Source organism: Sarcophilus harrisii, chromosome 5 (genome assembly GCF_902635505.1).
Source record: "Sarcophilus harrisii chromosome 5, mSarHar1.11, whole genome shotgun sequence".
NCBI classification, from domain to species: domain Eukaryota; kingdom Metazoa; phylum Chordata; class Mammalia; order Dasyuromorphia; family Dasyuridae; genus Sarcophilus; species Sarcophilus harrisii.
In genome coordinates, this window is record NC_045430.1 from 268445159 (window position 1) to 268458536 (window position 13378).

Consider the following 13378-nt stretch of genomic DNA (forward strand, 5'->3'; position numbering starts at 1 on the left):
CATGCTCCTTGAAGTTGGGGACTTCCCCTTTCATTTTGTATTTGCATCCCTGGTGCCTTGTGTAATGGGGCAATGATGTGGGGAAAATGTTTCACATAGAATTTAGTAAGGTGAGTAGTGAAAGAATTATCCTTTTCCCCAGCTTGCAGAGGAAGCGTTCTTTGAAGTTCCTAGGTTCTTATTCTCCTCCTTTCTCTTTGTCCCAAGTCCAAATCCAGTGTTCTGAAGTGGCCTTATATCTTAACTGTCCCCTCCCCCCAACCCTCCACTGACATGGACTCTTGCCAAAGACACAAGGGGCTTAGAAAGCAGTGCACAGCCCATTTATCCAGGCTCATGTCAAATATTCGATATTGTTGAAACTCTGGGAACACAGGACTGTGCTCATACGTGCAATAGAAGAAAAGGTTGAAAGGCTTCATATTACGTTCACTGGGCATCTAACAAGAAAGAGCGAGAGACTATCAGCTGAAACAGAAGGAAATATTCTAGTTTTCTAATTCAATTTTCAGTCTCATGTTTCTTCATACTCATGTTTTCAGATATTACATCCTTCTGTCTCTGTTTCTTTCTGCTTCTCTGCCTCTGGCTGTCTGTCTCTCTATCTCTGTCTCTCCCTTTGTAACTCTGACTCTGTTTTTCCATCTGTGTCCCTCTATCTGTCTCTCTGTCTTTGTCTGTTGACCTGTTTCTCTGTCTCTGTCTCTCTGCCTTGATCTCTCTCTCTCTCTCTTTTTTTTTTGTTCTGTCTTTCTCTTTAAACTTTCTAATCCATTTCCTCCCTATTATCAGCTTCCTTCAGCTCCTTAAATGGAGAAATCTAATAATGAATTGATGATAAAGACTAATTTAAAAGGGGGCAGTCACTGCTGACACTGTTTTATACAATTGCCTACATTTCTTTCCAAAGACTTGCCCCTTGACTGCTAGGAAATTTTCTGTTATAAATGCATTATCCATCAATCAATGAGAATAATTCAAATACAATAAACACAATGTTTAAAATGATCCCCGAGTAGAGAATCCTCTTGTTTCTGCTTCTAAGACCACCAGAGGTCACCCTATCACTCCATCCAATTGATGGAAAGACTTTCCCTTTCCATCTAAAAGCAGTGAAGACTTACTGTAAACAGTTCTTTACACTGGCAGGTCCACGTCTGAAAGGGGTCAGTAAAGCCCTTACAAGGGGGGCAACTGACCTACTTCTAGTTCCATGATTTGTTCATTCTTTAATCAAGTCTCTTAAGCGAAGGGCCAAACCTGCAAAGATAGACTTACTCATGGCCTGAGAGCGGCAAAAGTCCCGGATCTAATTGTAAACTCTGCAAGCATTTCTGATCAACTAGTAATTAGATATTCATATTATTTATTAATACGATCAATTACCAATTAGCATAACAATTACTTATTAGTAATGGGATTTAGAATTTACATAGCACTCTTTGTTTTAAAAATTGGTGCTAGGTGGCGCTGCAGTGGATAAAGCTCTGGCCTAGAGTCAGGAAGCGACATCTTTCTGAGTTCAAATCTGGCTTCAGACACTTCCTAGCTGTGTGATCCTGGTTTTTCTCAGTTTCCTCATCTGTAAAATGAGCTGGAGAAAAAAAAAATGGTAAGCCATTCCAATCTCTCTGCCAAGAAAATCATGGAAAGTGGGACATGACTGAAACAACTGAAGTCCCACATTAAGATTTGCAAAGAACTTCAAAATATTATTTCATTCTATCCTCACTATTATTGTGGATTCAAATTATAAGAAGTCTTCAAATCAGAGAATGGATTAGAATATTTAAATTTTTTATTTTTAAAGTTTCATTAAACTTTGTCTTTACATCACTTATATTTTCTGATAAATTCCTTCCACTTTTCTTTCCCAGAAAGCCATTATTTCTAATAACGAAAAAAAAAAGAAAGAAATAGCACAGCCAAAGTAATCAGCATAACAACCTAGACTGAGGTTATTTTGCAGGGATCCATGAATTATAATATTCTTATTATATGTCTTCCTTGGAACATGTTTCATCATTATAATTTCATTGTATTTTATTATTTCATAATTATCATTTCCACTGTCGTAATCGTTTTGAAAAAATTTCCAGGTTGTCCTTATTCACTTTACGTTGGTTTTAATAAGTCTTCCCATGTTTGTCTCTACTGTTCAAATTGTTTCTTATGTGGTGGTGATATTCCAACACATTTAGGTACTACAATATGTCTAGCCATTCTTCAGTTGATAGTAGTGTACTTGACTTCCAGTTCTTTGCTGTCATAAAATAATGCTGCTATCAATATTTTGGTATAGATGAGACATATATTTCTTTTTATTATTGAGCTCCTTGGGGCATATATCTAGCAGTGAGATCTCTTGGTCAGAAGGTACAACATTTTAGTCACTTTCTTAGCATAATATCAAAATGCTTTCCACAATGGTTGGATCAATTTACAGTTCCCCAAACAAGACCTTAATGTTAATTATTCTTATTTATTTTTAAAATTTATGTTATGTTATTTTTTTCAATTTTCTAGGTATTCAATGGAATCTCATTTAAATTAAATAACTTCAGGCCTATTTTGATTTGAATTTCTTTTATTATTTGTGAATTGGAGTGACTTCATGTAGCTGTGAACAGTTGCTAATTCTTTGGAGAGCTCTTCAGATCCTTTGATTATTTATTCTTTGCAGAATCGCTTTTGAGCTAATATATTTGTTCTAGTCCTTTACGTATCTTGGATATCAGACTCTTAGCAGAGCTGAGGCAAAGACTGACCACTTCCCTTTGTATCCTAATGGCATTGCTTGTACAAATTGCATGTGATGAAAATTACCTATTTTATTTCTTACAATCACCTCTTGTCATTGTTTGGTTAGAAATTCTTCCCCTTGTCACAATTGTGAAGGGTATCTGATGTGGTTTTCCTATGATTTTTTTTTAAGGTGGGGCCCTTCTCATTCAAGCTGCATCTACTTGGAGCTGATTATAGCTTATGGTATAAATCATTGCTCTAACTCTAATTTTTGCCAAACTGCTTTTCATTTTCCCCAGCAATTCTTTTTGAATAGAGTTCCTGTCCCAAATAACTATTTTTCTCTCATTTATTAAATGCTAAATTACGTTGTTCAATTTTTTCTTATTCTTCCTGATGTAATCTATTCTGCTGATATAGTTTTCCATTTTTTAGGTAGTCCTGAATCATTTTCATGATTTCTGTTTTACAATAGAATTTGACATCTGGAGAATGCTATTCTCGTCATTCCTAATTTTTCATTATTTCTCTTGAGATTCTCATTCTTTTGTTCCTCCAAATAAATATTATTCTCAATTTACCTAGAAATTACCCGGTTGGCACTTTGGTATAGCACTAAATATGCAAATTAATTTTGGGGAGTATCATCTCAATTTTTATTAGTAGGGCCCCGCCATGAACCTTCTCTTCTCCATAACCATCTTCTCCCTTTTGGCCTCTCTTCATGACTTTGATCTCTTTCTTTCCTTTCTGGAACTATATAAAGTAGCAGTAGGGAAAGATGACATCTTTGCTTTACTTGTAAATTTATTTGGAAAATTTCTACAGTTTCCCCATTACATATAATGCTAGCTTTTGCTTCTCAATATATGCCTTGGATATAAATATAGTCCCTTTATACTTATACTTTGTAGATCTTTTCTTTTCTTTCTTTCTTAGCATTAAGATATTGCAAAAGACTCTTTTTAGATCTCTCGATATAATAGTTTTGAATATTGTTTTCTTTTAAAAATGATTATGTTAATTATTCTTCTAATGTTGAATTGTCCACTTGTCCTTGATATAAATGGAACTTGATCATAGTGTGTGGTGTTCTCTTCTTTAGAATATAATGGTTCTCTCTGGGAGCAGGTTTCTTGGGGAGGTTTTCTGGAGGCAGCCTTAGTTTCAGTTCAGAGTAACAATCCCTTCAAATACAGCCAGCTGATAAAATCCAAACGTTTATTTCTTATCTCTTTCCTTGGGCCCGATTAGCTTTCTTAGAGGCCTATCTCTCTGCTTGGTTCCAAGAGCTCTTGCAGCTTGTTCTTTGCCTCTGCTTTCTTCAGCCTCCAGTCAGCACAAAGGTGGAAGATGGAATGAATCTGACTTTGCTTCCAAGAGTGGGCTTGTGGGCTTCTGCATCTCCCAGAGTGCTCTCTGGCCCTGAGAGCTTCTTGCTTATATGCTATACACTGAGCACACACCAATCATTATATCACTGGGAGACCATTATCTGTTGTAGGATTAAATCAGTGCTAAACTAGGTTTAAACATTGCCTCCTCAATTCTATTTAGTACCTTGTTTCAAGTTCTGGCCCATAACATCTCCTCATAGGATCAGATCATACTGAACCAGGCTAAATTTGATAAATATCGTCTCTATCAACTCTAATGAGTTAACACTTTGTAAAGATTCCAACAACAGTGAATAATTATGTGTGGATATATCATGGCAGTTTTTTCCCCAGAAATTTATTTAAAAATTTTATATTGATGTTCATGAATATTGATGAAAATTTAGCTGTCTTTGCTTTATTCTTCCATGGATTAGGTATTAGGATTAGGTTAGGTAGTAGAGAAAACCAGAGGGATTATATGACTTGCCCAGCCCTTTTGTTTTAATTCTCTTTCTATTGGACCTCATTGCCTTCTTAGAGTTGAGTTGGTACAACAAAATGGACTTCAATGTGGGGAGAGAGACCCCAGAATGCTTTGATGTTAGGATATTACAGCCTGACCTCAAAAAGGCATGTGATCAACTAATTGGAAGGGGGGAAGCTTCCATCTTCCCTAAGGTAGCCAGGAGTTGGGCTTACTTCCAACACCCCACACAACTCATCGTCACATTCTAGCCTACAAGTAACCAACTTCTCTCCTTATGAGTTAGGTTTAGCCATTGAGTGATGGGGAGGGGGAGAAAAGGAGAGGATTGAGTTTTCACAACAGCACCTGAGGAGTAGCAATGGAATGCCCTGAGGTTTAAAAAGAAAGAAAAAGAAACAGTTTGAGGGCTATTGTTTTAGGCACTAGGAATTTTTTGATCCAAGGAGTGACATGATGAAAGTGATTAAGGGAGATTTATTTGGTAACAGTGTTCAGGTTACAAAACGGATTTCATTTTGTTTTTTATTATCATCTTCATTTTCAGACTGCTGTGGCTTACTTATAGTTATGAAGCCTTGTTTATGTAGATTCCATTTTGGACACATGCAGACATGAGGCAAACAGATGGATTCCTCTGGGTAAAAAGCTTACTTAGAATTTGACAACATCTTCTTTTCTTCCAGTCATGTTTCTGGGAGACAATACAAAACATGCTCCATCATTCCAAAAGAGAATCCTGCTAAGAGCATCCCCATCCCTGCTAAGTGAACCATAATTGCTTTGAGGACTGTTAGCGGGTCCCCATCATCTGTAATGAAGAACTGAAAACAAAATATGGCAAGATGAGCACTCGCTAACGTTACAGCCAGTTCCCAAAGAGTGTTTAATCAATTTTAAATCAGAGATTTAAATCAGAGATTAAGAGCTAAAACTGCAGGATACAAATGTTGCCTTCAAATGTACCAGTGTAAAACATGGCTATCTTAGAGCATTCCAACCTGGATGATAAAACATTTACTAATTCGATACATCAGAGTAAATCAGATAAATCAGTTCCTTCAGTTTGTCTTTCTTTTTTTCTTTTCTTTTCATTTTAAAAAACAAGATAGACTGCTTGTAAAGCAACTTTCTTGCAGGGACAAGAGGTGGACGTGAATTCATTGGTATGGGAGTCTGAGATGGCGGAAGAAAAAAATCATTTATTAGGACCCACTATGTGCTGAGCACTTTCTTAATCTCATTTGATCCTCACAGCAACCCTGGGAGATATTGTTTGTCCCTATTTTACAGTTGAAGCAACAGAGGCAAAGGGAGGAGACTTGCACAGGATCCCACAATCAGCATATGTATGCCAGTGGCAGGCTCTGAGGGTTAGCCCTTATGCCTCTTATGAATCATTTTGAATAATTTCTTTTATAATTAGTCTTTTTGCTTGGTAGAGATCCATAAAGGGCAGGAATAACACCATATATAGAATTCATATTGCTAGAATTAATTCTAGATTGGCTACTTTGTAGCAAAAACCTTAAAATGCCAGATCAAGGTGCCGTGGGTAGGTGGCAGAAGTATCGGCATTAGTTGTGTGTGGCCAGCATAAGAATAAGAAAGGATAAATAATAAACATTTATTAAGCTCCCACAGTATACCAGGCCCTATGCCAAGTGCTTTACAACTATCTCATTTTGGGGCAACAATGAATGACCCTAAATACAGAATTAGGGAAGCGTGAGACATTTCCAAAGTATAGCTATTCCTCTCAAATCTCATATGTTTGAATATTATGAAACTTGAAGATTCTCAAGCTACAATACTTTCCCACCTCATCATGGCGGGTTGATAGTGGGTTTGTGAAACTGGATCATTTTAGTGCAGAAGAAGGCAGGTTCTTCTATGCTGGAAAGACTTTTGAATATGGATTAAGGCATGAGACTATTTCAGATTATGGCAGAATAACCTAAGTATTAGCTTACCAGGTTGGTCCCTACCTGATGGATTGTTTGGCCAGAGTAAATTCGACCCACCGTGAAAGCCATTACGGCTCTATAAGAAATGATCAGCAGGCCGATTCTAGAAAAGCCTGGAAACTTACATGAACTGAAGCTGAGTGAAGTGAACAGAACCAGAATATTGTACACAGCAACAGCTAGATGATAGACTTAGCCCTTCTCAGCAATTCAGTAATCCAAAACAACTCCAATGAACTCGGAATGTAAAATGTTATCCACATCGAGAGAAAGAATTATGGAGACTGAACGTGGATCAAAGCAGAGTATTTCCACCCTTTTTTTGTTGTTGTTATTCGTTTGCTTTTTCTTTCTCATGGTTTTTTCCTTTTTGGTCTAATTTTTCTGGCACAATGTGATAAATATGGAAATAAGTTTAAAAGTATTGCACACATATAACCTAAATCAGATTGCTTGCTATTTTAGGGAGGGGGATGTTAAAGGAGAAACAATCTGGAGCATAAAATTTTACCAAAATGAATGTTGAAAACTATCTTTACATGTATTTGGAAAATTGAAATACTATTGAGGAAAAGAAAAGAAAATCATCAGATAGTGTTTAATTAAACAATTATATTTAATTAAAAATTAAATTAAGAAATCTATTTTCTCTTTCCCACAATCCTTTCACATATGCACCCCTCCCCCAACTGGGGAAAAAATTCCCTCATAATATACAAAAGCAAGCAAAACAAATTACCTCATTGGCCATACACTCTCCTTGTCCCCGCCCAAATCTGCTCTCTAAATCTAACTCCTCAGGAGGCAAGTAATATGTTTTCTTGTGCAAATTAGAATTGCGGTTGGAAAATTTGTATTGATTTGGGTTCCTAAATCTTGCAAAGTTACACGACTTTACAAAGTTTCTTTTATATAAATTGTTCTTCTGGTTCTGCACATCTCACTTTGCATCAGTTTGCAATTCTTTCCAGGTTTCTTTGAAACTGTTTCCTTCATCATTTCTCATAGCACAGTAATGTTCCAGCACATTTTCCATAATTTGTTCAGCTTTCCCAGCTCATGAATGCCTCCTCAGTTTCCATTTTGCTGCTATCACAAAAAGAGCTGCCATAAATATTTTTGTACTTTTGAGTCTTTATTCTCTTTATGTCTGTGGAATACAGACCCATTGACAGGTATAGTTGAGGCAAAGGATATGCATCGTTTAAAATATCTTTTCAAAATGCCTGGATCAGTTCACAGCTCCCTTAAGAATGATTACATCAGTATACCTGTTTTCTCAGTCTTTCAAGCACATTATTTTTTCTTTCTTTTTTTTTTTGCCAGTCTTATTAATCTGATCAGTATGAGGCAAAATTTTTGAGGTATTTTAATTTACATTTCTCTAATTATTCAGGACTATGTATATATATATATATCTTGGATTTCTTTCTCTGAAAACTTTTTATTATATATTTTATCAATTGGGGAATGATTTATTCTTATGTAAATCAATTTTCTGTATCTCTTAGAAAAGGGATCTTTCTTTACTGGAGAAAGATACTACAAAGATCTTCCTTATTTATCTGAGTCTCTTCTCATTTGAACTACATTGTTTTTTTTCTGGACTTCCTCTATCCCTCATCACTTCTTGCAAAATAAAGTCTTCAATTGACACTCATATGCCATAATTTGTTCTGTTCTCCAATGAATAGGCATTCCAAATACATTAATTCATAAAGTAACCATCACCGATGCTAACAAGTCAGGTTCTGAACTTAGACTCAAGGAATATTGCTTTTGGTCCACTCGTGTTCTGTAGCTTTTTGCAGTAGAATGTATGAGGGTGTGGATTATTTAGTTTTTATCTTTGTACCTGAGCACAATTTAGAGTAAGTTACTTATACATAGCGAGTTCTTAATAAATGCTTGATGACTTGAACTGAAGTTAACTGAATCCCCAAATGGGGAGTAGGTAAAGGACCAGGCTGGACCAGAGGTGCTTTCTGGGATCTGTGAGGTGGGTGGGTACACTCCTCCCTGCGCCTGTAAGTAGGAGGCTCATGAAAAAGGGCTGGGAGAGATCTGAAGTCAGGAGACCCAGGTTTGAACCAGATTGCAGAATTCACCACCTGTGAGGATCCTCTCCATATTAAAAAAAAAAAAAAAAATTGCCACCTTCCCTCCGGACTCTGTTTCTTCATCTGTAAAGTGCGGATAATCAGACTTGTAGTGTGTAACACAAAGGTTTTGGACCCTGAGCGTAAGTGTTGTTACTATTTCCTGTTGCACCGTGAATACAAAGCAAGGGGGAGGAGGAGAGGCAGAAAAGTCAGACACCCACCCCCAAGAAGTTCAGTGGGGAATGAAAAGCTTCTCCGTTTTATTCCGTATACTTCATGCAGACCCCAGTCACTAGCTTAGCGCCGATTTGCTACCTGTCGGGTGGGCAGATCACTTATGGGTGAGGCATTTTTCTAATAAAAACATCTTTTCTTCTCAATGAATAGAAAACAGTTTGTTAATAACAAAATAGTAAGGAAGATATTTATATGGTTAATACAGATTATCTTTATTGTATAACAATTAATTAGTTCTTAGAGGCAAAATCCAGTTCAAAACATACTACTGGAAATTATATTTTAGTTAATCTTACAAAGGGGATAATCTAGTTCTAATTTTTTTCATTTAAAAATTACTAATAAGATGGCAGTTTTAGGGTTCTTTGCAGGTTTGGTCAAATGTTCCAAGGCAGCAGACGTTCATTCTAAAAGACAGAAGATATTTTTGTAGCAGATTTATGCAGAGGTAAAAAGGACAATGTTTGCATCTACAAACATTAATAACAGTTCAAATGAACGCTTTTTTTTTTGAATCCAGAATTTTAAATTTTTGTTTGCATTTTTGAATTGAATCAGATGATTTTTGAATCTAGGTTTCAGATGAACTTAAATCTGCCCCAATCTCCTCCAACGTCTAACAGCCCACACTGAAAACGGGCACTTTCCATGCTACCCTGCGTTGCCCAGGGAAGCCAAGCCAGATCACTGCCTGACCTCCCTGTTGTTGGCCCCCTCAGTGTTCTGGGGAGACTCTGGGCAGGCAGGAGCTGTGTAATCTATGAAGTTGCCTTCAACAGAACACTCAGCTCTAGGATGAGCAGGCCCTGGGTCCTTCACAGGCTCCTCAGGGACATGGCAGCAGGAACCCGAGGGGGCTGGGAAGGATTCAATCAAGTGACCCCTGACCTCGACCCTGCTCTGGGCAACAGCCTCCTGTAGCCTATGACCAGAGTCTTCCTGAGAACAATTTCCCACGTGGAAAAGTCACACTTTTCCACTCACGTGCAGCCAAATCCTGACAGGAAACCCTCAATTATGGGAGCAATTATCTAAAAACCAGATTCTCCAGCAACAAGAGTGGATGATGCCATTGAAAACATATTGGCCCCAAATAGCTTATAAAAACATCCAAGGGACATCATATAGTCTCTATATACAACTTTTCATAATTCTAATCTCTTTCCAAATAAAAATGGAGAATTAATTTTTGCTTCCTAGAAATCACCCTCTTTGGCTAATACCAACTGTCCACCTCTAGTGACAAAACATGTAGGTATGAGGTTTGACAATAAAGAAAGGGGAGAAGTTTCACTTCAATTCAATAAGCACTGAGTAAGTGCCTCTTACATACAGGGCACTGGACCAGGTGCCTGCAAGAAGGAGACTCGGTTCTCTCTACTTCATTCCGTGTCTGTTCCTTTCTTGGGCCCTACCCCGACCCCAACAGCCGAGCATATAAAAATAGAAATGTTTCTTTTGTAGAATTCTTGCTTCGTTTAAAAGTGTCTTTTGCCCACTATTAAAAATATAAATGGCCTCTTTCATTCCAATACCTCTAAGTTAGACTTATCTATCATTTTGGAAACCATGGAAGGCGAGGGGTGAAAACTGGAAATACACAAAGTCTTTACCAAGTGTACCAGAACTTCTACTTTCAAAGCAGCAATGAGGGGTTACCCTCCGGCAAGAGGTATAACAATACTGTTGTAGCAAAATGTAGATTTAAATAAGTTAAGTCAAAAATTTATTTCTCGGTGACCTCTTACAAAAAAAACAACAGAGTTTTTTTTTGTCCCATGAGGCGGTTCTCTCAACGCTTCCAATTCCAAGGAATACACAGGTCTCCATCTTGCATAACAGAATAAAAATGTGAAATGCAGACGTGCATCCCCTGCAGATACGGCAGTGACTGATCGAGGAGTCGCTTCAGGCAGTCGATCATCTGGGCGCTTGAAATGCTGGGCTCCTTGTACAACTTTTTCAGAGAAAATTTCTTAATTGAAGCATGGATCAATTCATTTTCAATCATCTTTAACCTGAGACAGGAATGAGAAAGCTTTCAGAGCTTATGAACGGAAAGAAACCCCACAGAGCGTGAGTGAGGGTCACTTGGGAAGGATCACAGGCCCGTCCCTGGGGGCTGGGAAAGGGCATCAAGAGCATGTGACCTGGCAAAAGCCACATGGTCTGGAATCAAACTCAGGTCCCACCACATAATGATCGGCTTGCAATACAGTAAGAAGTGCCAGAGGTCAGAGGATCAGTAATGTACCCACTGATTTGAAGACTTAAAAAATACAGAGTGAGGCTGTGTTTGATTCTATTCAAATAAACATTGGTTAAGTGTCAGCTGTATACAGGGTGCTGTGCTCTGGAGGATCTAGCTGGTTCTCCCTGAGCAAGTAGAGGCCCTGAGAGGTAAGAAAGGCCCCCGTGTCCTGGAGCCATCTGGGAAAGCACGTCTTTGGGCCTGAGGCAGAGGCCTTCAGTCTCACCTCTGAGATGGGGGTGGGCTTTGTTGGCCTCCAAAGGCCAAAGGACTGGCTCCCTGGAGGCCCGAAGCCCCCTCTAACCTTGAGAGGCAACAGTGGGTGGGGAGGAGCTCAGCACGCAGGCCTTGGGGATGACCAAGCAGCTGCCGGTAGAACAGAACAGAGCTGACAAATACTTACTCCTCCTTCTTTTTCATGTTTTCTCTGGCTTGGGCCGCCTTGGTGAAAATGAACCATTGGAGGGACACGGGGTCGCACAGTGCTGGGATGTTGAAGTGGCCAAGCTCGTGGAGGCTGGGAGCGTACCTGTCACTGCAGGGAAATGGAGACCAAAGGCCTTTCAGACACGCCCCAGTTCCCATGCGTGGCCTCGGCACCTGTGCCACATCTGGCCAGTGGGTGCAGGACCATCCCCTGAGCAGTAGCCCAATCCCACGGTCTCTCGGCTGCCCCAGCAATCGGGACACAGCATGCTCTTCCTTCCCGAGTGCGAGCCAAGGAAACGTGAGGCTTACCTGTCCAGGATCATCTGCAGGCCGCGGAGACTGCGAGGGTGGAAAGCCAGCCGGCTCTTCAGAAGCCGGGAACAGAAGCCGTCGAGGAGAGCGTAGTACTCCTCGATGGTCAGGGCTGGCTGCAGCTCCTCCAGGTAGACCACCTGAATGCCGCCCAGCAGGTAGCTGATCCGGTCCTCCAAAAGCACCAGCTTCCTTTGCAGGGCAAAGTAACTGGGCAACCGTTCAAATAGCTGTGGCCCAAAGAGGAGAAAGAGAGCTTTTCATCAGAGGCAACCGATGTGTAAAAACAATAAAATAAAACCATCTGTTTAAAAGCACGGCCCAGAATGCAGGAAGCTGGCCAGCAGCTGGTGCATGACAGTAGCCATCGCGAGGACCTTTGGATCTAAGCCCCAGAGAGGAGAAGCCGGGCTCGTGGGCCCGCACCTGAGGAATCAGGATTTGCTGAAATGTGCTTTAGCTTAGGAGGCTGAAAATGGGGAGAAAGTCACAGCAAAGAGAAGCTGGATTCACACCTTCATCTTTCTGACTGATCTTCCCTAGGGAAGTGATGAGGAGAAAAATCTGTCATGGTTAAAACGCTAGTAGCAACTGCCAAAAAAAAAAAAAAAAAAAAAAGGAGAATCCCTAACTACTTTGCTGCAGTTGGGGTTGGGGTGTTTTGGGGGTGTCAAGTCTGTGACCCCATTTGGGGCTTTTTTGGCAGAGATATGGGAGGGGTTTTGCCTTTTCCTTCTCCATCTCATCTAGACAGGCTGCAGAGACTTGTCCTGGGTCACACAGCCAGGAAGTGTCTGAGGCTGGATTTGAACTCAGGAAGAGGAGCTTGATTCCAGATTTAACGCTCTGGGAACTGTGGCGACCCCTAGCTTCCCCTATAACTACCCTAGCTTCCACCTATAATTACTTAACCAAATCTCAGATTTTTTGGGGAAATAAATCATTCTGCTGTTTTCTAATCTAATCTGATTCTTATGAGGAAGGTCCTTCTAGCCATCCGGTTCAGTTCTAATACCTGGTCTTCTATTTGGAAGATGTCAAACCTGATCAGGAAGTTTGGGTAGTGGATGCAAGTCAGTTGTTTCTAACAGTTTTAAGGGCAGTGCTCTCCTTTTACTTTTGGGTTTCCTTACTTTTGTCCAGTGGTGATGAACATCCATGGTTCCGAGCATGACGTGGCCCGAGGCACTCATGCCTGAGCGGTCCGTGAACACGACTGTGCATCCTGACGACAAAACCAGAAACCCTTTAGCTCACCCGAGGCTGCGCCCTGAGTCCTTGGGCGCGCTCCCTCCCTCATGGTGACCTCGGGCAGCAAGAGGATGTTACATGGCCTGAGGCCAAGCACAAAAGCTCTCACTCCGGGCTTCTCCAGCAGAAACTGGCAGACTATGCTAGATGCCCACACGAGCCCCCAGGAATGAAAGATGTCCACATAAACATTACTCCCCCTCACCCCCCGTGAACAAGAG

At 40.0% G+C, this 13378-nt stretch overlaps 1 protein-coding gene across 8 annotated transcripts in view; it reads right to left on the reverse strand.

Moving 5' to 3' along the window:
• Positions 1-9105: 9105 nt before the first annotated feature.
• Positions 9106-13378, reverse strand: part of TCAIM (T cell activation inhibitor, mitochondrial) — a 37902-nt gene continuing 33629 nt past the window's right edge. For all 8 annotated transcript variants that reach the window (XM_012551395.3, XM_023505215.2, XM_012551394.3 and 5 more), the window contains 4 exons: positions 13040-13131; positions 11904-12136; positions 11569-11700; positions 9106-10932 (listed from right to left, as the gene is read on the reverse strand). In XM_012551395.3, coding sequence (XP_012406849.1) covers positions 10707-10932; positions 11569-11700; positions 11904-12136; positions 13040-13131 — 683 coding nt within the window. In that variant the 3' untranslated portion in view covers positions 9106-10706. The remainder of the gene's footprint in view (positions 10933-11568; positions 11701-11903; positions 12137-13039; positions 13132-13378) is intronic.